This window comes from Trichoplusia ni, chromosome 13 (genome assembly GCF_003590095.1).
Source record: "Trichoplusia ni isolate ovarian cell line Hi5 chromosome 13, tn1, whole genome shotgun sequence".
Taxonomy (NCBI): Eukaryota; Metazoa; Arthropoda; class Insecta; order Lepidoptera; family Noctuidae; genus Trichoplusia; species Trichoplusia ni.
Genome location: NC_039490.1, coordinates 10,412,966 through 10,438,612, shown reverse-complemented (window position 1 = coordinate 10,438,612; position 25,647 = coordinate 10,412,966). Strand labels below are relative to the sequence as shown.

Sequence of the window (25,647 nt, the reverse complement as noted above, 5' to 3'; positions counted from 1 at the left end):
GTGGACGTATTGTTTTACTGAGAAAAATCATGAAATCATGAAGTTTTTGAAATTTACATTGCTCTTTCAATGTTCCAGTCTAAACAGCAATGTAACACAAAACCACGACATGTAAAAATAACTCAATATTGTTTATGACATATGTTCGAATGTTTTTGTTTTGAAAATTGACACAAATGGCGATGAATGAAAATTCATTTGTTATTTTTCTAAAGAAGTGCCAGTTGTACTACGAAAGTGTTGAAATTTGTGTATAAATAAAAGAATTGGTGAGTTGTTTTTATCCCAGCGTATGTTGAAGTCCTTTTTCTGTATTTTTGTGGTCGTAAATGTCGGAAAATGTTTGCCGGTAGTACATTGTCACTGGCCGTTTGAATTTATTTTATTTGGTGGCCAGTGTCAGTTTTCATTTGCCCGCTTTAGTTTTTAATGGCTAGGCTGGAAATTATTATTTAGAATAAAGTTTAACAAATAAACTACTTTACGGAAAAGAAAAGTTTATTTTTTGAATTGAAATATTTTATTTTCTTTTTAACTTCTGAAAGATTGAATTTGTTTCAGCGATGTTCCATAATTATTTTGATCATGAGAATGTTCGTACTGTTGCTTATGTTTTTAACGTTTTACGTATATTCCTTGTATTTATTTACAGTTAAATATAAGGTTTCAAAATCTTGTTGATTTGTTATTTATGTTTATTGCAGTCTTTATGATCTTTCCTAGTATTCTCCAAAACAGACATGAAATTCCCTATAAGAACAATTTTATTTGTGAAACAATAAGGCTAATTTATAACTGACCTGGCTTCCACTATTTTAAGTCACTTATTATTGAATAATAATAATAAGTGACTTAAGGCGAAAGTTTGTAAGTATGGATGTATGGATGTTTGTTACTCTTACACGTAAAAACTACTGAATGGATTTGAATGAAACTTTACCACAATATAGCTTATACATCAGAATAACACATAGGGTACAATTTTTGAGGTTTCTAATGTGAGGTCGAAAAAAAAAAACATTTTTTGCGCATACATTGCAAACGCTGACTGAATCCTACAAGATAGATAGAAGGCAGGTATAAATTATAACTTATATCTTCTAACCACGCGGATGAAGTCGTGGGCAACAGCTAGTGGTTAATATATGGAGTAAGTTGCAACAGCAAGAGCTGTTTCAATCTGTTTCTGTTTCAACTTGTTTCAAACAACAAATAAATTTCAATTTGAATCCTGTAAGTTTCACTTAATATATAGTGAGAATATTTAGGAATAATTTAGAAAACAAACATGGTTTGAAAAACAAACATACTTAAACCTAAATAGCTACTCCCCAGAAAATAATTTTATATGTATGTATGTATTATGCTGCTTAAGACTTTGCCGGCCTGGATATTGTTTGCAGCTGCAAAATCAGGACCATCCGCCAACACTGTCAGATAACAGTAGCCTGTGTTAATACATGATATCAGCTACCTCTATATCGAATTTCATTGAGATTGGTCATACACTTTTGCATGCATACTTTGTCATTTTATGATACAAGTGTGATTCTTGATTACAACAAATCATTTAGCATATTAAAGTAAAAGAGAGAAGATTTTATTACTTTTGTAAACCTAAATCTGCTCTTGCAGAAATCTTCAATACTCAATATGTTCATTGCCTTTCACAATGTGAACTTAGGTGGTAAATAAGGATATTATATTAAGTTCTGGAGAAACAATCAAACCAAACCAACAGACAAAATGAATTTGAGAAATTCACACTGTATTAACATGAAAAATCTTTGTAGTATTCATTCATTCATTTCATATTAATTATTATGCCAGAGCCTGGTCCTATAGATTTCTCTTCTGCGGAAATTAATAACATTGTACAAGAAAACTATAAAATCTATTAACTTATATTTTTTTCAGAAAATAAAATGACAGAAGCACAGCCTCCTTTGATTCTCTGCATGGAGAACGCAGCAGGAGAAGATGTGGCTCTTAAAATAGAGCCAGATGATAACTTTCAGACTTTTCTGGATAAAGCTAAGTAAGTTGTGTATTTATTATTCTTTGTGTTTATTTACTTAATAGGGGGTTGATTAGGTGTAAGTACCCAAAAGATACACAGAACCTTGTTACGTAGGCTCTACTGTCTTTTTCTTTGTCACACGGCTGTATATAATGAACCATTATCGATAGACTTTTGAAATTTTTGGAGATGTTGAATTTCTGTTGCTGCTATAACAACAAGTAGGTACTTAGACTACTTAGCGAGGTTTTCCAATTGTTGGTACAGATATAAAATTGATGGGTATCGGTATTTTTTTTTATTTTGTATCTCTTTTTTCATTCCAGGTCTTTACTAGGTTTCGATGTAGACCTCAACTCGATCACCAGAAACCAGCCTGTCTCCCTAGCAGACAATGTCTACCAATTCCTTATAACAGCTGAACAGAACTTGCAACAAGACGAATTGGCTCAAAACTTTGATCAAATGTTGGATCCAAACGATGGGGCCAACGATTTGGTCTACATACTAGACGATGGCACTCAGATACGAGCTTCGCAGATACATTTTGATAATGACGATCCGTTAATAGATCTCACAGCTGAAAAGATTCCCTTTGTGAAGTACGCTGATGACGTCACAGATGATTTAGACGTGGAAAATGTTAATATACAGGAAACTAAGAAGATTAATATCGTTGAGAGTCCAGTCTCTCGCTGGTCCAGTAAGAATTCCAGTCCGAAATGCAGTTTCGTGAACTCTCTGCCTTTCAAACTTGTATGCAATAATACGTCGGGTTTCGAAGCTCAATTCACGAAGTATCTAGAAGCTAACACAGCCAAAACGTACGCGACTTTGAACCCTGTGACAGCTAGGAATAAGTCTCCAAAAAGCTTGATAAAAGACAACTTTAAAAACTACGATGAGAGTTATCAACGTAGCGACAATCTATCTTATACTCGGGAGGACATTCTGAACATGTTCAAAGACTCCCCGATGACGTCACTGCCTTATGACCAAGGGTATGGTGAAAGACGACATGTTCGGAAGACCGACCCGTCCAGACTCGTTCATAAGAACTGGAACAAGCCGATTTCTTATGTCGATATTGACGGGACTTTGATTGGAGAAAGTGAGAGCCAGATTTGTTTTATTTGTGGGAAACATGTTGATAACAGTGTCGATAAGTTGTATCTTTTCGATAATGAGGACCAAAGACTACACAGATGTTCGCCGCAGAAGAAAATGTCGACGCAATTAAAAATTATATGTGAATGCTGCCTTAATGAGAACTTTAAGCCGTGCAGAATGAAAAGCGCCAACCAGTTTCTGAATCCGGACGAATTTCTAGTCATAAGAAACAACCAGCAATACATATTTCAGAAAATCAAAAATTTCAGTTTCACACATTTGGGGAAAGCGAAGGAAATCATAAACAAGATAGAATCTAAAGTCACAGACAAGGAAGAGTTCGTTAAAGTGGAAATTGGGTCAGATGGAGAAATTATTACCAAGCCCATAGACAATGATCCGCGTTCTGATGACGTGATCATAGTGAAGGACGAGAAAAAGGACGGCAGTTCCAGTGATGTAGAGATTATAGAACCGGAACCGGAAATAGATAATATCATAGACAATTTGGAGGAGGCTGATGAGGAGGTGAAGGAGTTTTTGGGGAAGTACCAGTGTGATAGCAGTGAGGTTACTGAACTTAAATGCAGGTAATTAAATTTATATTTTCAGCCATTATTGACAAATAGGTGGATATAATAATTCTTGGGACTTGGATTTATTTGTAGACTTCTACTACTGTAAAAGTTGTAGTAATAGTAAGTTAAATAAAAAAACGATTATAAACATATACATACATTAAATTTAATGAAAAGTCATTTAATTACATATAAATTGACTGCACGGATAGCCGAGTGGTTGAGGTCATCACGCCAAACCCACTGAGCGCGACGTGTCGCTCATTCGATCCCCGCTTAGGACAAGCATTTGTGTGATCCACGAATGCTCGTTCTGAGTCGGGTGTCTTTTTGCATGTGAATTGTATGTTTGTGAAATACCCCGCGACACAAGGATTAAATTCCTTAGTGCGGGAGTCGTTTTAAAAAGAAAAAAGAAAGAAAAAAAAAGAGCAAAGGGAAATGAAACCCGAAGTATGAAAAGTTCTATATATAGTTCATAATAATCAGAAGTATATCTTCATTTACTTTGACGACCTCCGTGGTTGAGTGGCGCACGCACCGGTTTCAAGGTGTCGCTAGCTCTGAGGTCCCGGGTTCGGTTCTACATTGTCTCGGGTCTGGGTGTTTGTGGTACCTTCGTTGTATCTGAATTCCATAACACAAGTGCTTTAGCAACTTACTTTGGGTTCAGAACAATGTATGTGATGTTGTCCGCAATTATAATTTATTATAATTTACAGATTCTGTGAGAAGATATTCGCTGAACTAACGGAAGTTACCGAGCATTCCGAGACACATAAACATGAGTTGGAAGATGGTGAAGTGTATCCATGTCCATTGTGTAACTATGGTAAGATCTATTATTATTATATTCTTAGTTTTTATGACATTTTTTAGCTTAGCTTCTAAAAGGGTATACAATTCGTTATTAGCTCAGTCGCAATACACACCTCGCAAGTGAACCCCGTGTTTTATTTCTCTAAATTCGCAATTAGTGCAATCACTTCAAAATTCAACCTTAACTCCACAACACTTAGCGAAACCTCCTTCTTCAAAACCTGGTACAAGCGGTGCGCTATAAAAGACGGAGCGCGCTTAGCAACGCCCCCTCTCGACAGTCAGCCGGCATCGCTAGAACAGCGGTAGCTGGCTTCTAAGAATTATGTACTGGTTATCCCAACAAACGTTGTTTTGCCTTTCAAATGAGTTAAAGGGAATAAAAAAGTACAAATATGGGGTATGAAAATTAATTGTTGTCTGATTCTCAGACCCTACCACACACAGAAAATTTGATAAAAATCGGTGTAGCTGTTTCGGACGAGTTTAATTTCGTAAGCTGAGACACGAGAATTTTATATATTAAATAACTAGCGGTCGCCTAATCCTTTGTTTTTTTTTACGTTGGTAACCCTATGTTACTTCTAATGCGTCCAACAACATGTTTGCAAAGTTTCATGACGATCGGTTAAGTATATTTCGCGTGAAAGCGTAACAAACAAACCTACATTCACATTTATAATATTAGTAGTAGTAAAAACCTATTTAATACCTCAGTCAGATACTTTTGGACAACAGACCTTGACAAAGATGAACTGCTATATAGTTTAGGAGAGTAACGTAGTGGGACACCGTCCCACTGCTGGGGAAAGCCCTCTTTCAAAGTCATTCCACGATTCTCACAAACTTCTAATATACTATTTAATTTTTTGCTTATTTATGTATAAATCATCACCAAGTAAGTTACTATAAAAACAAGTTTCTGATTGATAGTTATTTTTCAGGATATGCAAATCTAAAATGGCTGAAAGGTCACTTGAAAGCTGCCCACGAGAAATCTGAAACTAGCAATAAAGAAGATGATCAAATTAAAGAGGAAGACAAAGGTAAGAAAATATGATATCTTCATCATCATCCCATATTCGTCCACTGCTGGACAAATGCCTCCCCTATTGCCCCCATCGAGATCTATCTTCAGCTGCTCGCATCCAGCTCCTGCCATCTTGCGCAGATCATCACTCCACCGTGCCTGAGGACGTCCAACATTACGTTTGATGAGACGCGGATGTTGTTGGATGCTGTGGCAATGCTCTTATGCCCAGATTGCCCAGCTGTGGACAAAAATTTACTGAATTTATGAAACTTTTTATTTATAGGCGACTCACAGACTTCGCCAAAAGTGTCGTCGCCGATAGCTAAGCGCACGCGCAGCTCTAGTAAGAAAGATGGCGATAGAAAAGGTAAAGCAACATATCAAATACCAAATTATTTAAAAATAATTAAAAAATATATCAAATTATTTTGTTATATTTCTCATTTAATTGAAAATTGACTGAAAATATGAAATGTACTATTATTTATTAACTTAGCTTTTGCACTCAACGTGGGTCGCGAAGATATAGGTTTTATTTTGAAGTACCTAAACAAAAATTAAGCTCTAAAAGCTATTTTAGGGCTTAATTGCAAAAAATACTAATTATAGTTTATTAACAATTTAGATGAGAAGCCATCAGATGAAATTAAATCAGATTTGAACCCTGAAGAGGTTAGTTATGAAGACGTTATTATAATATTGCACTTCTGTATTTACGTCTTTACTAGTAGTGAGTTAGAAGGCTAAGTTTTCGTAACTCGTCCAAATTTAATCATTGAAATATTAATTTATAGTTTTTATAAACTTTTCATCATTGCGCTATTTTAGTTCATGGGATTCTTTTCATTACATTATTATGCCTCCATCTAGACCTAAATTATAGTAGTTATATTGTTGTATCTAGTCATAGATTTTTCTTTAGCACAGCATTAACGGAAATTTTAGAAAATTCCCTTAACTGTGAGTAAACTAAATTTTAGGTAGCTAACTAGTTTTTATTTATGAATTAGTTTTCAGTGATGCCATAGGTTATCTCCACAATATTATTTAACATTGATTTAATTGATCGAGGTTTTTTCAAACAATAAACATTTTAAACTACCCTACAACCCCTTAATTGATCACACAGTATGTTTAATAGATACTGCATATAAAAACACACTTTTGCCCAAAATTGGGACGGTAACCTCTTTTTACTTCCTAGGCGGAACCGCCAGTTATAAAAACGGAGGTGAAACAAGAGTGCGTGGACAGCAGCGAGGATGAGATCTGGATCGTGCAGACTGCTGATGCTGAGGCCACGCAGGAGCTGCAGAAGCTCATCGATGCTGCCAAGGTTGGTAACAGAGTTTAGGTATGAAATTGGCTTAGGGATCATACAGTGTATGAAGGATTGCAACGCGTTGCCATACACCGACTCAAAAACGCGGATGACGTAGCACGGCGGGTCAGGTTTAGTCAGGAAGAGTCTGATACTACTAATTTTCCATCCGAGGGAGTTGCTGTCCATGAGGATTCCCCAGCCTAACCAAAAAAAAAAGGGGTCTGCATACAAGAAGTTTAAGTAGATCCCGTGTGACTTAAGGTAATCCGAAATGTTTGATCGATGTCATGCTTGCCTGCTCTACTTTAGCTCACGATTAAGGTCTCCGATTTGTCCGAAAGTAGTCGGGCGATATCATTTTTTGTAAATTGTTTGAATTTGTTACAAAATAGCGACGAGAAAACGTCACAAATTTACAATGTTTTAAAGAATTGTTTATTTGTACTCGCCTCCGCGACAGCTCATGATTAGGGACTCCGATTGGTCCAAAGCTAGTTGGGCAATCCCGAAAAGTATGTTCTTTACAATTATTTACAAACTTGCGATTACCAAAAATAATGATGTTTGGGTTTTCTCGAACTAAATAAGTCAGTCGTATAATAATACCATTGGGAAATCTCATTCAGCGTATAGCGCCATCTATGAGCATAATACAACAACTTGTTAAACCTTGTGTCGCGGACTTAAAAACGCAAACTTTGAATTTCTTCTTTCTGAATATGAAATCTAGTGGTCTTTTTATATTTTTTACCACTTAGCTACGTAGATATACATAAGCTAATAAATTAATACACAATATCTATTACAGGTGACCGGTGAAGGGCAGGAAGAATCGACTAAGACACATAAATGCTTTAATTGCAGGTATTGTTAAAACTAATACAAGTATATGAAGAGATTTGGCCTCAAGTCTTATGCTAGTCCAATGATATGCTTAAAATAATGTTTTCTAAAAAACTTACGGCATTTTGGAAAAGGATATTTCTACGAAGCCCCTTTTAGTATTGGTACATAACGCTAAAAACCGTACGTACCGGTGTCTGTCTGTACGTCTATTATCAGGTTGTATCTCACTATCCGTGATAGCTAGACAGTTGTTCACATATGTTGCATTTCTGTTGCCGCAATAACTACAAGTTTCAGAAATCAATTTGATAAATGACCATTTTCTTGAACCTATTTATACAGAACCCAATGTACATTTATTTATTTATCATTTGCATACATATTTTTAATCCCAATTAATATTGTCAACAGTCAAATATTCCCGAGCGCGGAAGGTCTGTCGAACCACCGATGCCGTCGACGCGGACGGAAGCGGAAGTCAAAAGACCTCGTCAACCTTATATGTATACCCACAGAAGAAGATTTTCTTAAGGTCAGTTTTAAATTTCACTACTCAGATTGCCGAGTGGTTGAGGTCACCACGCCAAATACAATCTGCGCGACGTGTCGCAAGTTCTATCCTTAGGATTGCCATATTATGATTTTGAAACACTTGCACTATATAGTGATACCAGCCCATATACGTCCCACTGCTGGGCACAGGCCTATTCTTATATAATGAAGGTTTAAGCATTGATCACCACGCTAGCTCACTGCGGGCGATTTCAGATCACGATGTTTTCCTTCACCGTTTATCAGTGGTCTCTTAGAATAATTAAGAAAGTACATATCAATTTGAAGAGGTCACATTGATACTTATCCTGATTCGGGATCGAGCCCACATCTCGAGCAAACAAATCCATTCATATAACTGCAATACCACCACCACAAGCATAGATTATCCTTTTCTAATATAGAAAGAAAAATATGTATTTGTTACAGAGAGCACAGGGTCGTCCAAGACAAATTGATACATCGACCGACAATGATCTTCTAGTTTTGGTAAGTTATATAAAATATAAAGATGGTAAAACGTGTTCGAGTAGGGATTAATGTCGTCACTTGTCGGTAACAAGCGTACTGATAGTTGACGTCACAGTATTTCAACTCAATGTAGTTTTTGTTTATGCAATAAAAAATATGTGTATAGTATCCGACGGAGTTATTATATTTTCAAATACCCTATTAAATTATCAGTGTATATTCTGGTATGAGTTAAAAGGGTAGTTGACTAAGGGCCGATTTTTCAATCGCCAGATAACTTTTATTCGACGAATATGTTTGACTATTAAATGATGTAACGGTTTACTCACGCGTATTTATCGGGGTAGCCCGACTAGTTTCGGACCCAACCGGAGTCCTTAATCATGAGCTGACGCGGCGGGATCGCGAGTCGAACGACTAGTCGGGCTACCCCGATAAATACGCGTGAGTAAACCGTTACATCATTTAATAATGAATCAGTCTCACGATAGTTATTATAAGAATATATTTGACGTTTTGACAGCTTTTGTATAGAAAATATGTCAAACAGCCATATTTATTCCTCAGATAAAAGTTATCTGACGATTGAAAAATCGGGCCTAAATCTAATACGAATAATTAGTCCGTCAGACAGATTTCCAAAACATATTACATACGTATCTAATATTGATTTTTCAAATAAGTACTATATTTGGTGAATATTACAGCGTCCAAGAAAAAGACGTAGCCGTGAACCGACCTCCAACCCTCAAGTGGTGACCTGTCACAATTGTAACGAATCCTTCACGTCTAAAGTTAGACTCAAGTTTCATATGTAAGTTATCATTCTGTTTGTCTTTCTGTCTGTCGTTTTTTATTGAAGTAAAACTTCTTTGGGCGCGACTAGGCGGTAAATGGATTACAATGCAACTTAAGTCCGTCATGACAATATGGCGTCACGTTTCTGTTCCATCCGGTTTTCTTATTTTCATGATTTTGTCAATAGATTGGTGAAACAAATCAATTAAAGATTTTTGAAAAAGTTTCCTTCAATCGCGTGTGACGGTTACACGCGCTCTTTTAATTCTGCTAAAGATTATTTGTCATGAGGGTATTTGTATCAAAAATGTAAAATGTAAATAATGTGGATGCCTGAAAAATGTAAGTACCTGACCATAAGTGTTATATTGTAAATATAAGTTTGTATAAAAAAAGGATCAATAATGAGCTTCCTCTCTCCTAAAACTACTTACTTGCTGTGCCCGACAGGGTCCATGTTCTATTATAATATGTGATCTATTTATAAGTTTACCACCTAAGAATACATGTGGAATGCCATAAAAGTATTGAGTATCATCATCATCCTAGCCTTTCCCAAGTATGTTGGGGTCGGCTTTCAGTATAACCAGATTCAGCTAAGCACTAGTGTTTTACAAATATATTTTAGGTTGGATCCAATGTTGGTCGTGCTGATGTGAAGGCATGTAGTTGGTAGCCAATGTCGGTGCTTGTTGGGATATTGGTGTGCTTTTATGGGAGCGACTGCCTATCTGACCTCCTCAACCTAGTTACGGGGGGAACACGATACCCCTTGGTTAGACTGGTTGTCAGACAACCAAGCTTCTGACTACCTATAACGACTGTCAAGGGTTTTTGTATATCCTTTTTAAAATTTATGTTTATATTCCTTCAGGCAGTTTCACGACACGACATCCTTGCTAGCGGCGGACGGCAGATACACCTGTTCGGAGTGCGACGGCGCCATCTTCTCGACGGAGACGGAGCTGTTCGACCACGTCCACTTCCAGCACGACAAGCAGAAGCAGTGGCAGTGCCCCGTCGATGGCTGCGGGAAGACCTTCTTCCTGAGGTCAGTTGCCCACTGTTGGGCATATTAGTTTTGGTGGTTTTCGGTGTGCGGCTGTTTTATTACTAGGGCATGTAGGTGTATCTAAGATTTTGGTCAGGTAAGTTGCCCACTGCTGGGCAAAGGTGTTTTGAGATGTTTTGTTGTGTGAAACTGTTTTATTGCAAGGATAGATGGGTTAAGATTTCGCTCTGGTAAGTTGCCCATTGCTGGGCAAAATATTTTAAAGTTAATTTTTTAGGTATTTGGGCTTCTGCTGAGCAAGACACCTTCCTCAGGTTCGAAATTCACTATAGTTGCCCACTTTTGGGCAAATGACGAATTTTATTGAAGTATTGAAAAAAAAAAATTCGATACTATGTGTGAGTGAACTAAATTTTTCCATCGTCTTATTTGTTATACAAATTCATTACATGTCAAAAAGTCACATTATATTTGAACAGGGCAACACTGACGAAACACAGTCGTACACACACAGACACGCGTCGCTACGTGTGTGTGACTTGCGGAAAGCGGTTTCTTGACAAGCAGACGCTGGACGAACATGGAGTTACTCATTTACAGGTAATTATGTGAAATTGATGAAATTGAGATGATAAATTAATATTTTACTTTCAAATTTGGTTACTATGTCAGCATTTTACGCGAACCGTCTCACATTAAGTATATAATAAATCGTTTATATTGTATATTGCGTTAATCAAAATTTGTTCGCTGCACATACGACTATCTATCTATTGGAAATTGGAATTCGAGTCGGAACCTGTCCGGTTCGACGACGGCCATTCCGACTCCGATTGGGTCGGAAAGTTGTCGGGAAGCCCCTTGAAATTTGCGTGAGTTAATAAATGAAGAATTAAGATTCACTACTATCCCCCGCAGATCAAGCCGTTCCAGTGCCACATCTGCCTGAAGCAGCTGACGCGGCGCTCGCGGCTGCGCATGCACGTGCGCGCGCACGAGGAGGAGCTGTCCCCCAGCCTCGTGCGCGTCTGCGCCGTCTGCGCGCGCGCCTTCCGGGACCATCCGCATGCACAGGTGCCCACTAGCTACACTCACATGCACGAGGAGGAGCTGTCCCCCAGCCTCGTGCGCGTCTGCGCCGTCTGCGCGCGCGCCTTCCGGGACCATCCGCATGCACAGGTGCCCACTAGCTACACTCACATGCACGAGGAGGAGCTGTCCCCCAGCCTCGTGCGCGTCTGCGCCGTCTGCGCGCGCGCCTTCCGGGACCATCCGCATGCACAGGTGCCCACTAGCTACACTCACATGCACGAGGAGGAGCTGTCCCCCAGCCTCGTGCGCGTCTGCGCCGTCTGCGCGCGCGCCTTCCGGGACCATCCGCATGCACAGGTGCCCACTAGCTACACTCACATGCACGAGGAGGAGCTGTCCCCCAGCCTCGTGCGCGTCTGCGCCGTCTGCGCGCGCGCCTTCCGGGACCATCCGCATGCACAGGTGCCCACTAGCTACACTCACATGCACGAGGAGGAGCTGTCCCCCAGCCTCGTGCGCGTCTGCGCCGTCTGCGCGCGCGCCTTCCGGGACCATCCGCATGCACAGGTGCCCACTAGCTACACTCACATGCACGAGGAGGAGCTGTCCCCCAGCCTCGTGCGCGTCTGCGCCGTCTGCGCGCGCGCCTTCCGGGACCATCCGCATGCACAGGTGCCCACTAGCTACACTCACATGCACGAGGAGGAGCTGTCCCCCAGCCTCGTGCGCGTCTGCGCCGTCTGCGCGCGCGCCTTCCGGGACCATCCGCATGCACAGGTGCCCACTAGCTACACTCACATGCACGAGGAGGAGCTGTCCCCCAGCCTCGTGCGCGTCTGCGCCGTCTGCGCGCGCGCCTTCCGGGACCATCCGCATGCACAGGTGCCCACTAGCTACACTCACATGCACGAGGAGGAGCTGTCCCCCAGCCTCGTGCGCGTCTGCGCCGTCTGCGCGCGCGCCTTCCGGGACCATCCGCATGCACAGGTGCCCACTAGCTACACTCACATGCACGAGGAGGAGCTGTCCCCCAGCCTCGTGCGCGTCTGCGCCGTCTGCGCGCGCGCCTTCCGGGACCATCCGCATGCACAGGTGCCCACTAGCTACACTCACATGCACGAGGAGGAGCTGTCCCCCAGCCTCGTGCGCGTCTGCGCCGTCTGCGCGCGCGCCTTCCGGGACCATCCGCATGCACAGGTGCCCACTAGCTACACTCACATGCACGAGGAGGAGCTGTCCCCCAGCCTCGTGCGCGTCTGCGCCGTCTGCGCGCGCGCCTTCCGGGACCATCCGCATGCACAGGTGCCCACTAGCTACACTCACATGCACGAGGAGGAGCTGTCCCCCAGCCTCGTGCGCGTCTGTATAAGAGAAACAATGATAAGGTGACAGGAGTTCATAGGCCAAAACAATGTCAAATTGTTTGTTAGTTACAATTCTCATGCACAAAGACACCTTCGAAAGTCTCTTCTAAATTCGTCTGAATTGTTCTCATAATTTTTATCTCGCAACTTTGGACTGGCCGAACCGATTTCGAGCTGTGGTCCCATACAAATTTCATAAATTTTCTTTCTTATTGCTTTCCATAATGTGCGTTACAAAACCTTTTAGGAGCATGCATCGAAGTCCACCGAATGTATCGAGGCGTTTGCAAACGAACTGAAAGAGGAAGCGGAAGAGGTGACTGTCCAGCTGTCGCCCACTAGTGGACTCGTCAGACATACTGTGCAGATTGTTGGTGAGTTTATCTCATACACCCACTACATTTATTTATCAAATACATATAAAAGATTTTATAAAATTCTCGCGTTACAAATCACAATGTTAGTTACGATATTCCTCCGAAACAGCTTGACCGATTCGCACGAAATTTTGTGTGCATTTTGGGCAGGTCTAAGAATCTGATAACTAAGCGGTTTTTGTTTTCATTCATTCATGTTCTTTACTGCGTCATAGCAAAACATCATTTTCTGGCTTAGCTATCATCGTCCTAGCCTTTTCCCAACTAAGCTGGGGTCGGCTTCCAGTCTAACTGGATTCAGCTAAGTACAGTGTTTTACAAGGAGCGACTGCCTATGTGACCTCCTCAACTCAGTTACCTGGGCAACACGATACCCCTTAGTTAGACTGCTTGTCAGACTTGAATAACAACCGGGAACCACAACGTGCCTTCCAAAACAAGGAGGACCTCGTTATGACAAAGATGGGAACCCACCTTCCCACCAACCGCGTCAAGCGAAGCTTAACCTGTGATCGACTCACTTATGCAGTTGTAGCTTAGCCGCGAGCTACTCCTAAGCCAGTTGTGATATATGATTCGTTGTAAATGCTTTTCAGTACGATATATATTTGTTTTACATTGATCAGAATCCCCAAAACTGTCGATGCCGATCAAGCGCCAGGTGTCTCCAGAGGTGGGTGAGCCGCTGTTGTCACAGCTGGCGGACGAGGCGAGAGCTCTCATTAGAGTGGTCGAAATAGAGAAGGCATTCAGATGCGAGTATTGTGAAGAGTGAGTGTTAATTTATACTTTATTAGCTACTTATATTATGTACATAATATATCTTTTAGGTTTTGTACCCTAGGTTGAATATCTAATATGACTGAGGTATCGCTGTCTGTCCAACTGTTCGTCTATCTGTCACCAGGCTGTATGTCATTAACCGTGATTGATTAGACGTAAATTTTCATTGATGATGTATTTCTGCTGATCCTATACTGATTGTTGTAAAGCAGCAATGTTTAAGGTCATATATTAGTTGGACCATGAACCTACGTATCTTTTCAAGTTGTGTTTTTAACAATTTCTGTCAATAAAAAATCTGATCATTTATCTAATTTTGTATGTAAACAGCTAATCTAATTAATTTAACAATAGTAGCATTTACCACTTATTTACTTACCCGACTGCGCTTAAAAGAAGGTATATATAATGTAATAACACTTGTCCCAGCGTTTTCTACTTGGAGAGCGGCCTGAACGCGCACCGCGCGATACACAAGGGCGTAAAGAACCCCTTCACCTGCCATATATGCAAAGTCAGCTTCGCGACTTACTCCAGGTAATATTATACTTATATCTTCTATTGCTTTATGTCTAATGTTGGTAAATTCTAAGAGTAACCTTTGAACCTTTACCACCACTTGGTAAATATTGACTAAATTCGAATGATGAAAGCCCGCTTACCGATTCGTGTCGGTAAAGCCTAAGATGTTCCAGTATTCAGACCTTTACAGTAACATTAATACTTAATTTGTTTAAGTACGAAAAAAGGGAAATATTTTATAGTTGTATTTTATATAGTTTCTATCTATCAATAACAAAAATATAAAGAAATGCGTAGTAAAATATTAAAATACATAACTTGAGGAAAATAAATTCGGTAGTAAAACTATCCTTATGATCCTGTGTTAATTCGTTTCGTCTAAATCCCTTTAGTAGTTTTTGCGTGAAAGAGTATCAAACATCCATTCATCAAAACAATTTTTTTTTTCAATATTGGTCTATACACTATCACTATTAATTTATTGTTAAATGAAACCTTGCAAGGTGAAATATAGTGTAACTAGAGTGTAATTATCCTCCAAACGATGTATGTTTAGCAAATAAATAATTTTTAATTCATTATTTTATTAATTACCTTATTACCTTGACGGCCGATAGAAAGGTATGAAAGGAGACGACATGTTGCGCCGACCCCAAATAAAATAATTGGGATAAGGGCAGGGGTGATGATTACCATCCATGTTATATAAAGTTATGTCAATATAGATGTACGACCCACAAGACGACCCACGGCTTCTACAAGCGCTCGCTGGCCGACACCAAGAAGCAGGCGGGCGCGCCCACGCGCATCCTCGGCTACGGGGACTTCCCCGTCGTCAAGCACTTCCTGTGCGAGGTACACATCATCATCATCAGCTCCGCCGTCATCAGCATCAACATTGTCATCTTAGTTATCATTGTCGGCTTAACCATCATCATCTTCATGTAAATTGTTATTATCATTATCGTCATCATCATCATCATCATCAACAGATTATTTTTCTCCCACTGCTGGGCATAGGCCTCCCCTTTTTCGTGCCATTTTCTATGGAAATGTTTTAGCCTTATCTAGAATCGACCTGAGCTAATGCTTGCTTAAAAATGTTTTTTTCGCGCAGTTTAATCTGTTAAGAATTATTTGTAAAAATTGCAGGACCTCAATGATGCACGATGTGATTAAAACTCATAGACTGCACTGATAGCCGAGTGGTTACGATCCCCAGCCAAACCCACTGAGCGCGACATGTCGCGGGTTCGATCCCCACTCCTCAAATCGACTCCATAGTCTTTCAGGATGACAGATGATTACAACCAATATAAAGATTGTTATAAATAAATACTGTTTTTCTCAGGACTGCGGCCGTTCCTATTTACACTGGACGTACCTACAAGTGCACAGACGTATGAAGCACGCGAACGAAAACTTTTTATACAAGTGTAACCAGTGCGACTTGACCTTCCCGAATAGGTAATATTTTCTTCTCATTTTTTTATAATAACTATCGTGAGACTGATTCGACTCGTGATCCCGCCGCGTCAGCTCATGATTAAGGACTCCGGTTGGGTCCGAAACTAGTCGGGCTACCCCGATAAATACGCGTGAGTAAACCGTTACAACATTTAATAATTTTCTTCTCATTTTTGTAGGTAATCGTTAAACCGGTAATTGTTTTGCATTCTTATTGTTGTTGTTACATCAAATGCAGATATAGATGCAAATGAAGATCGAGGTAAAGCAATGGTTGTTGCGGTCGTAAATTTGATGTCAATTTTGTCTCAAATATTTGTTTCTTAGTATATTTGTACGGAATCCTCAGTTTATGAGGCCGTTTTGCATTTGGCCTATTTATTTTTGCTAAAAAAGTACCCGCTGGAAGACCCCCTTTAAACGAAAACCTGCATACTTTCTTGAATCCTGCATATTTTGGTTTATTTCTCTCAAAATTTAACATTTCGCTCTATTCTTGCATAGTTGGAGTCTAGCCTACCACCGTAAGAAGATCCACGGCAAGACAGGACCTGATGACCCTGGCTCCACCAGCAAGATCATGAGGGATGATTACAGGTAAAGAGACATACTATTTATTAGTGCTCATCAGGTAACTGGGTTGAGGAGGTCAGATAGGCAGTCGCTCCTTGTAAAACACTGGTCCTTAGCTGCATCCGGTTAGACTGGAAGCCGGCCCCAACATAGTTGGGAAAAAGGCTAGAATGATGATTTTGTTTCCAATGAAAATACGTGTCCCAGTTAGAGGATAGGTATTTTTAGACAATTTACGTAAAGAGTTTTTTAAATGTACATTAACAAACATATAAAACAACAGTAACATTGTTAGTTTAGCGTGGTCTCGGCCTAGCCTCTTTATTTACGGATTTATATGTGCTAGACCGCCATTGTACCCTAACATTGTATGTATTTTGAATCACTGTTGCAACTCCATGGTGTACAATAAAGAATATTTTAATCTAATCTAAATAGAATTCGAATCCCAAAGCAGACTTTTTTTTAATCTGGAATCATTCATCAATCGTCGTGATTGATGATGATACTCAAAATTTTCCTGTAAAAAAATAAAAGTAAAACTGCTTATTTCATTTAAAAAATATAAATACAAATATTAGAATAGGCCCGTGCCTCAATGGGCTGGTATTAATTTTATTTGTTCAATATTACCCCTTTCATATACCTTCTTAAAAACTTTTGACTATAGTAAATCGATAAATTATAAGGATACCATGCCGCGATTGCGACGAAGTTCTGCCAAACAAAACTGCACTCTATAAGCACAGGAAGAAGGAGCACAGTGACGGAGCAGCGCGCGTTAAGAAACAGGGTGAGTTCTACTTCCTATCTTATAGTTGACTAGTTGGTGACCGCGACTCCGTCTGCGTGGACTTCAGTTTACAGCGTTCGCTGGTCCCCGTTTCCGTGGAAATACATCCCCTTAGTGATCTTATAGCTTTTACACACCTTTTCAATTTTCCCTCGGGAACTATTTCAAAAATCGAGATAAAAGGTAGCCTGTGTTCTTTTCCATATCAATGGCTATATGCATGCCAAATTTCATCCAAATCTGTTCAGTCGTTTTTGCGTGATTGAGTAACAAACATCCAAACATCCACACTTTCACAGTTATAGTGTTAGTAAGGATATACTACCTAGTGTCAGAGTTTAAACCACCCGTAGGACTCTGACGTGGCTTAACACTGTGGACCTATCGTATGGTTAATGTACAACCTGGTGTCAGAGTTTAAATTGTAAAGACGACTATTATAAACTATTCAAAATTTGTAAAGTATTACCGGCAAGATTAAAACATAAATTTATATTAGCAACAAACAACCATGGCGATCAGGAGCATAATTCATTATTAATAACTGTTTATAATAATTATAACACCTGAGCGATGTCGTCTGGTAAATATACTGTACCAAAGTTAACAATGTATATGTAGACCGAACATTAAAAAAGCGAGTTCCATATACATTGAACAATTTATCAGAGAAGAAAAAGATAAAAATAAGTTCCGTAAAAAAATTAAAAAATATTTAACTAACACATTACCTTAATATTATATACTATACTTAATTTACATACCTAGATATCTATGTATAAGAAATGTTTAACGAGATCCAACAGACAAACTATGTCGATAGTTTTGTTGGACATTGCATCAGATTTAAGGTTTTTATCATGTTAATAAATAAATAAATAAAAATAAATAAAACAGCCTCTGACGTTGCTTGACTAACCTTTAAAAATTCCTCTACTCGTACTGATTTCCACCTAGGCCCCAATCCCTATTTACAATGGCCGATGATTGAATGGAAATTGGATTCAATTTGATACTATTCGGATTCTGCTAAGCACACAATAATTGAAATTTCAGCATGAGGCGGTACAATCACGGTCAATACACTGCATTTCTAATTATTGTGTTAGCTAGTAGTACGCACATGAATTCAAAACGACATTGGTGCTGGAATTTGAACTCGCGACCTTTTAATTACTAAATTAGTTATTGATTTGAAAACATATTAAGATTTCAGTTTTCCAAAACTAGAATTTAGCACTATTTATTTTCTACCCGGGTTCGAACCCGCAACTCCACAACCACACATAAACAGTGTCACTCTGAACAGGCGAGGACAGCGGGACGGGTGGCGCGTGTTCACGCTGTCACGCTACCTTCACGCACGCGTCGGACTTGCATAAACATGTCAAGTTAGTATTATTCATGATTTTTTAATTTTGGGAAGAAACAAGGTTATTTTTAAAGGACTTTAATCTAAGATCTACCAAGGGTCATTCTCCCGCTTTATAGCAGAACTATTGCATATAGTGTAAAAATAATTAGACTATTATGTTCGTTTGATCATTATTATGTATTGTATCATATAAATGGAGTATTATGATTATAAAAAATAAATCTTTGTAACTAAAAGCAGTCATTAACAGTCATTGGTTGTCTATGCATGTGCAACGATCAATTGTATTATGAGATATATCAATAGTTGTGTGCTAAAATTTGATGATCATCTGTGCATGTGCAGTGAGCAATAAACTATTATGTTGAATATTCTTTGCACGGTATGATACCTCTTATAAATTATAGATATAGGTAAGCTAGTGACATGCGTATGTGATAAATTGTTAAATGTGCATGTCTCATATGATCAGCTAACACATGATGTATTTATTACATTCTTTTCTTTATATAAAACTAAAAAAATAAATCCCTATCAAAAAATCTTATATCCCAATGTTTTTTTTTTCTGTAACCCCTTCAAACATTTTAGAGAAGTTCACAAACAAGAAACAGAGGCATCGTGCACTTCGTGCCTAACTTTAGACTACCGTGTGCCGCCGTCCCAGCCGCTGGGCAACCCGGCCCAGGCTGGGCAGGCCCGCCGCCCACACTTGTGCCCAGTGTGTGGGCATGCCTTCAGGACGTTATCTATGAGGAACGAACATCTGCGGGTCCACACTGGAGAGAGGCCGTTTCCTTGTGATGTCTGTGGTGTTGCGTTTAGAAGGTAAGGCCTATAGGCCTCTAGGCCTCTCTAGACTCCCAGTGAACTAGATAGCCTAGCTTCCTAGTGCGTGTGACGCCTTCATGCATAAGGCTAAAAGTAAGTCAAATCCAGCGCGCGCGACGTGTTGCGAGTACCATCATTTGTTTGATCCACGAATGATTGTTCTGAGTCTGAGTGTGTTTGTGCATATGATTTGAATGTTAGCAAAACCTCCCTCCCATAAAGGCTTGTTCTACGCGGGGATCGACCCGCGACGCATTGCGCACAGTTGGTTAGGCGTGGTGATCTCAATGTGTTTGGTGCGTGCTGTCCAGGTTACTGGGTTGAGGAATAGTACTTAGCTGCATCCAGTTAGACTGGAAGCCGACTTCAACATAGTTGGGAATAGGCTATGGTGATGATGTTCTTCACATGTTTTTATTTTATTATATAAAAAATCTAATCTTACATAAGAAGCTGTGCCTGTATATTCCATGTCATATAGCCATGAAAATAGAAGTACTCAAACCGAATATATTCGGCAATAAAACCGAATAATTCGGCCGGATACAAATAGTGGAAAAAATGCCAAATATACCGAATTAATTTTACTAAATTCTTATTCTGCCCTCTTCCTCTCTCCTAAATTGAGTACTAGCTTTTCGCCTGCGGCTTCGCCCGTGTCGATGTCGGTTATATCGCGTTTCCAAAAGAACTCTTCAAAAATATCCTATGTTCTTTCTCAAGGTCAACTCCATATCTGTACCAAATTTCATTAAAATCAGTTCAGTGGTTTAGACGTGAAAGCGTAACAGACAGACGGACAGACACGAGTTACTTTCGCATTTGTAATATTAGTAGGGATTGAGTACCAAACGAATCTTCGGCGCATCTCTAATGGTGATGGTGATTTGATACCCATGCGTGCAGGTCTACGGCCATGCGTAATCACCGCCTGATCCACACGGGGGTCCGTGCGTGGGCATGCGGCCGCTGCCCGAAGCGGTTCCGGATCCGGTCGGATCTGCGCACGCATCTCAGGCTTAAACATCCTGCCACCATACTTGTCATAGAAGTTAGTATATTACTATAGAAATTTTATTATTAGAAAGAATTATGAGGGGGATTCCTATTAGAGTATTTAGCAAAATAAATTAGTTTAGTTCGTAAGATAGATTTCCAAAAAATATTGGTTACGTATTTAATTATTTCATCTCGTAAAGAATACGAGGGTAAAAGATTTAAAATGTCGTGTGACGTCATTTACTAGTACGCTTTTTACTAGCAAGTGATGTTATTTGTCCAAAATACCTTACACTTTATCACCTTAAGCGCTTAAATTATGTGAAAGAATGAAAAATACGCGTTCCATATTTTCTGGAAGTCTGTCTCACGGACTATACCGAGTTTCTATTATTTAGAAGTAAAATACTATATTGCTCATTTAGAAACGGTTAACTTACGCGTGTTTATCGAGGTTGCCTGACTAATTATGGGGCAGTTCGACTCGCGATTCCGCCGCGTCAGCTCATGATTAAAGACTCCGGTTAGGTCCGAAACTAGTCGGGCGATCTCGATAAATACACGTGAGGTAAACCTTGTTTTATCAAAATAGCTAGATATAGCAGGAAACCCTAACGTTTTTACCCTCACAAAAGAAAAGCTTCCATAATGTCTAGATGGAGGGCATGAACCCGACTTCAGATGAGGTGATGAAGACCCTCGAGTTACACAACGTGCCGCACGACAAGCTCATTGAGGTCACCAAGATGTCTTTCGCAAAGGTAATATTTCTTACTTTGGAAATTATAAGTCTTCAGGGAGAGACTTTTTGGTACCTATCTGAAAATTACCTGGTTGCCCGTTTTAATCCTTTGAGTATGGATCCCTAAAAATGCCTATTATTTGTAGGGTACAGCGAGTGTGATCCCGTGCAGCGCCCGCGCGCTGGCGGCGCTGGGCAGCGTGGCGCGGGACAGCGTGGCCTGCGGGAAGCCCGCCCCGCCCCGGATGTGTATGTGCAGCTTGTACTTGTAGGGTACAGCGAGGGTGATGCTGGGCAGCGTGGCGCGGGACAGCGTGGCCTGCGGGAAGCCCGCCCCGCCCCGGATGTGTATGTGCAGCTTGTACTTGTAGGGTACAGCGAGGGTGATGCTGGGCAGCGTGGCGCGGGACAGCGTGGCCTGCGGGAAGCCCGCCCCGCCCCGGATGTGTATGTGCAGCTTGTACTTGTAGGGTACAGCGAGGGTGATGCTGGGCAGCGTGGCGCGGGACAGCGTGGCCTGCGGGAAGCCCGCCCCGCCCCGGATGTGTATGTGCAGCTTGTACTTGTAGGGTACAGCGAGGGTGATGCTGGGCAGCGTGGCGCGGGACAGCGTGGCCTGCGGGAAGCCCGCCCCGCCCCGGATGTGTATGTGCAGCTTGTACTTGTAGGGTACAGCGAGGGTGATGCTGGGCAGCGTGGCGCGGGACAGCGTGGCCTGCGGGAAGCCCGCCCCGCCCCGGATGTGTATGTGCAGCTTGTACTTGTAGGGTACAGCGAGGGTGATGCTGGGCAGCGTGGCGCGGGACAGCGTGGCCTGCGGGAAGCCCGCCCCGCCCCGGATGTGTATGTGCAGCTTGTACTTGTAGGGTACAGCGAGGGTGATGCTGGGCAGCGTGGCGCGGGACAGCGTGGCCTGCGGGAAGCCCGCCCCGCCCCGGATGTGTATGTGCAGCTTGTACTTGTAGGGTACAGCGAGGGTGATGCTGGGCAGCGTGGCGCGGGACAGCGTGGCCTGCGGGAAGCCCGCCCCGCCCCGGATGTGTATGTGCAGCTTGTACTTGTAGGGTACAGCGAGGGTGATGCTGGGCAGCGTGGCGCGGGACAGCGTGGCCTGCGGGAAGCCCGCCCCGCCCCGGATGTGTATCTGCAGCTTGTACTTGTAGGGTACAGCGAGGGTGATGCTGGGCAGCGTGGCGCGGGACAGCGTGGCCTGCGGGAAGCCCGCCCCACCCCGGATGTGTATGTCCGCTTGTACTTGTAGGGTACATGGTCACACGAGCCAGTGAATACGGGATATCCCCCTCCCCCTTGATGCTACTTGGTGATTTTTAAATTACCTCTCCTCCCCATGAGATACACGCGATGAGGTTTTGGCCTCAGGTTTTCAAAAACTTGAAATTCGTATGTTCCACTGTAATTTGATCCCACTTGAACCTAAAATCGAGATAGAAACTATCCTCCTATGTGCTGATACTGGTTTTAAACTATTTGTGTAAAAAGCTTCGTCTAAATTCATTCACTTATTTTCGCCTGAAAGCGCAACAAACATCATAATATATCCATACATACAAATTTCCGCGTCATTATCGTAATAGAATGTTGCTATATCAAATTCATTTAAATTCCGATCCTACCTGACAGTGGAAGACTTCCAACCAGCTCGGCGCGGCCGCGGCATCGCCAAGAACCCGCGCCGGGCCAAGATACTGCATGCGCCGCATACGCCGCATACGCAGCATACCCCGCATACACCGCATACGCAACATACGCAGCATGGTGCCATGCCGCATGCATCGCACTCGGCAGGATATCCTATCGCCGTAAGTATATAAAGCTCTATTAAATAATCCAACAGTTTACACACGCGTATTTGGGCGTTCGAATCGCGACCGCCGCGTCAGCGTGATATCTTAGCCTCCACTACCACTACCACACATTTCATCATCTTCAAAGTTTTTAATGATGTGATAAAATGAAAAATACCTATTAAATATTTTTGGGAAACTTGTCAGACGGACTACTTAGATTTACTAAGTTTTATAGTCCATTGACACCTTTATGTACATATTTTTTTTGCCTCCATATACATATACGTTTCCACATCTTTGTTTCCAGGAGTTATCGGACTTAAATGTGCAACTTCTACTTCGCGATGGAGTCCTAGTCAACGGCAACCAGATGGTGCAACTACAACTGGACGACCCCATGTTGTTGCAGTGAGGGAGACATGACCAGTGACGTCATACGTCTGGTTTGATACACACGGTGACCAGTGACGTCAAAAGTCCGGTTTCACACTAAGGCGACTTTTTGTAATAAACAGATGATAAATAGCACTATGGGCTCATATATGAATTAAATTTGAGTGAAAAGCAGTTTAAATAATTAAGGGCCGATTTTCCAATAGCTAGACATCTTTTTTTCGAGCCTGTTTTGTAGTTGTTAATTGCGTTGTCACCGGGTTTGAAGCTACCCTGAAAATTTCAGCCTGCTAGCTTATAGGAAGTGCTTCAAAATTGATTTGCATAAATCCAACCGGAACGACAAACAAACAAGAAAGTGAGTGTATAAAAACGTGGTAAAATGAGTTTAGTTGGCATTTGTAACGAACTGTATCATCGGCATTTATGTATTATATAGATTTATGTGTTATTAACATTTATTTCTACATTTTAACTGCACACTATTAACTTTGTCCAACATGCTTTATAAAATACAAGCCTAAACTCCCACTGCTGGGCTCAAGCTACTTCTCACACAGTAAATGTTAGAGTATTACAATTAACACCGTAAGGATCACCATGTTATCTTACTGCGTTCGATTTCAGTTTCCAATATTTGGAAACCAGGCACTTTCATGATATTTTCTTTGATCATTTGTTAATTTGTTAAAAAAATACATAAAACTTTGAAAAAGTCACATTGGTACTTAGCCTGCGCTGGGATCGAACTTGCACCACTTGCATACAAGTCCATAGTTAGAACCGCTAGGCCACCACGACACTGCATTTTAAAGTAAAGTTAAATTGAATGATGGATTGATTGTTTACTCTAATGCAATTATTTTGTAAGTGCAATTAATTTAGTTATAATTTTATTATTGTATTTACTAATAAAGGTTTCATTGTTTACTACTGATGTGATTATTTATTTTAATCCTACAATTTAAGGCACTTTTATTAGTTTTTTTATATTAACTACTATTGGTCGTAAACTGGTCTTATTATGGCCTATGTTACTCACTGATAATGGACCAACGCAAAATCAATAGATTCTGAGGAGCTCGTGCTACAAATTACAACTGCACCAGTTGAAAGATCACAGGTTAAGCTCCACTTGATACGGTCGGTCCGTGCATAGGTTGACGGGACGATCTATGACAGCGAGTTCCTCCGTGCTTGAGAATGAATGTTATTTATTTACAAATCTTTGACAGTTGTTACAGGTAGTCAGAAGCTTGAAAAGTCTGACAATCAGTCTAATTAAGGGGTATCGTGTTGCCCAGGTAACTGGGTTGAGGAGGTCAGATAGGCATCAGGCTGTATCACATGAACCGTGATAGCTAAATAGTTGAAATGTCCACACATGAAGTATATCAGTCGTCGCTATAACAAATATATAACTAAAATTAAAGATAGAGGTTAAGTCGGGTGTTTCAAGTTGCTACGGTCATGAATTTGGTGGGTGACCAAATACCTATATCTGCTAATTAGTTTTTCTCTAGCCTGTACAGAACTCTCAGTACCACGTTTTATTACTGATCTAGCTGTTACCCACGGGTCCGCCCGCTACAAAACGAAAATGATCCCTCGGGAACATACAATCAGGAGAAAAACTATCCGATGACTTAAATATGACACTTAATAATTGCAATAAAATAAGCAGTAAGTAATAATAAAACGCAAAAGACTCGTGCGCCACGCAGGGATTTACCATAGCAGATTTTTTATCTTACAATAAGTTTGTAAACATGAAATAAGGTTAATAAATGTGTACATAATTGTGTATTAGGACAAGCATTTGTGTCTGCCACGAATGCTTGTCCTGAGTCTGGGTGTCTTGGTGCATGTGACTTGAATGTTTGTGAAAACCCCCGCGATACAAGGATTATATGCCTTAGTGCGGGTGTTTTGTAAAAAAAAAATGTAAACATACCAAAATAATGATTTAAAATTGGTATTACATTTTTCCTCATAAATAAAACTTTTCAATATTTCTTTAATTAA

General features: G+C 40.7%; 1 protein-coding gene across 2 annotated transcripts; it reads left to right on the top strand.

Moving 5' to 3' along the window:
* The first annotated feature begins 69 nt into the window (after positions 1-69).
* On the top strand, positions 70-24,555 carry LOC113500043. Of its 2 annotated transcripts, XM_026880702.1 has the most exons (29): positions 70-269; positions 1,918-2,038; positions 2,347-3,720; positions 4,431-4,540; positions 5,472-5,573; positions 5,844-5,927; positions 6,186-6,232; positions 6,765-6,896; positions 7,693-7,748; positions 8,142-8,262; positions 8,712-8,771; positions 9,461-9,567; positions 10,426-10,602; positions 11,043-11,163; positions 11,482-12,897; positions 13,207-13,333; positions 13,963-14,107; positions 14,549-14,656; positions 15,367-15,496; positions 15,993-16,108; positions 16,613-16,705; positions 17,371-17,474; positions 18,784-18,865; positions 19,441-19,677; positions 20,587-20,731; positions 21,336-21,440; positions 21,568-21,670; positions 23,063-23,241; positions 23,537-24,555. In XM_026880702.1, exons 2-29 carry the CDS (start codon positions 1,926-1,928, stop codon positions 23,639-23,641), a joined length of 5,799 nt encoding a protein of 1,932 aa, XP_026736503.1. In that variant the 5' UTR covers positions 70-269; positions 1,918-1,925; the 3' UTR covers positions 23,642-24,555. The 2 variants fall into 2 exon arrangements, with proteins under 2 accessions (XP_026736503.1, XP_026736502.1); XM_026880701.1 differs by lacking the exons at positions 23,063-23,241; positions 23,537-24,555 and having other exon boundaries at positions 71-269; positions 11,482-11,562; positions 11,668-12,897; positions 21,568-21,793.
* Positions 24,556-25,647: the final 1,092 nt, after the last annotated feature.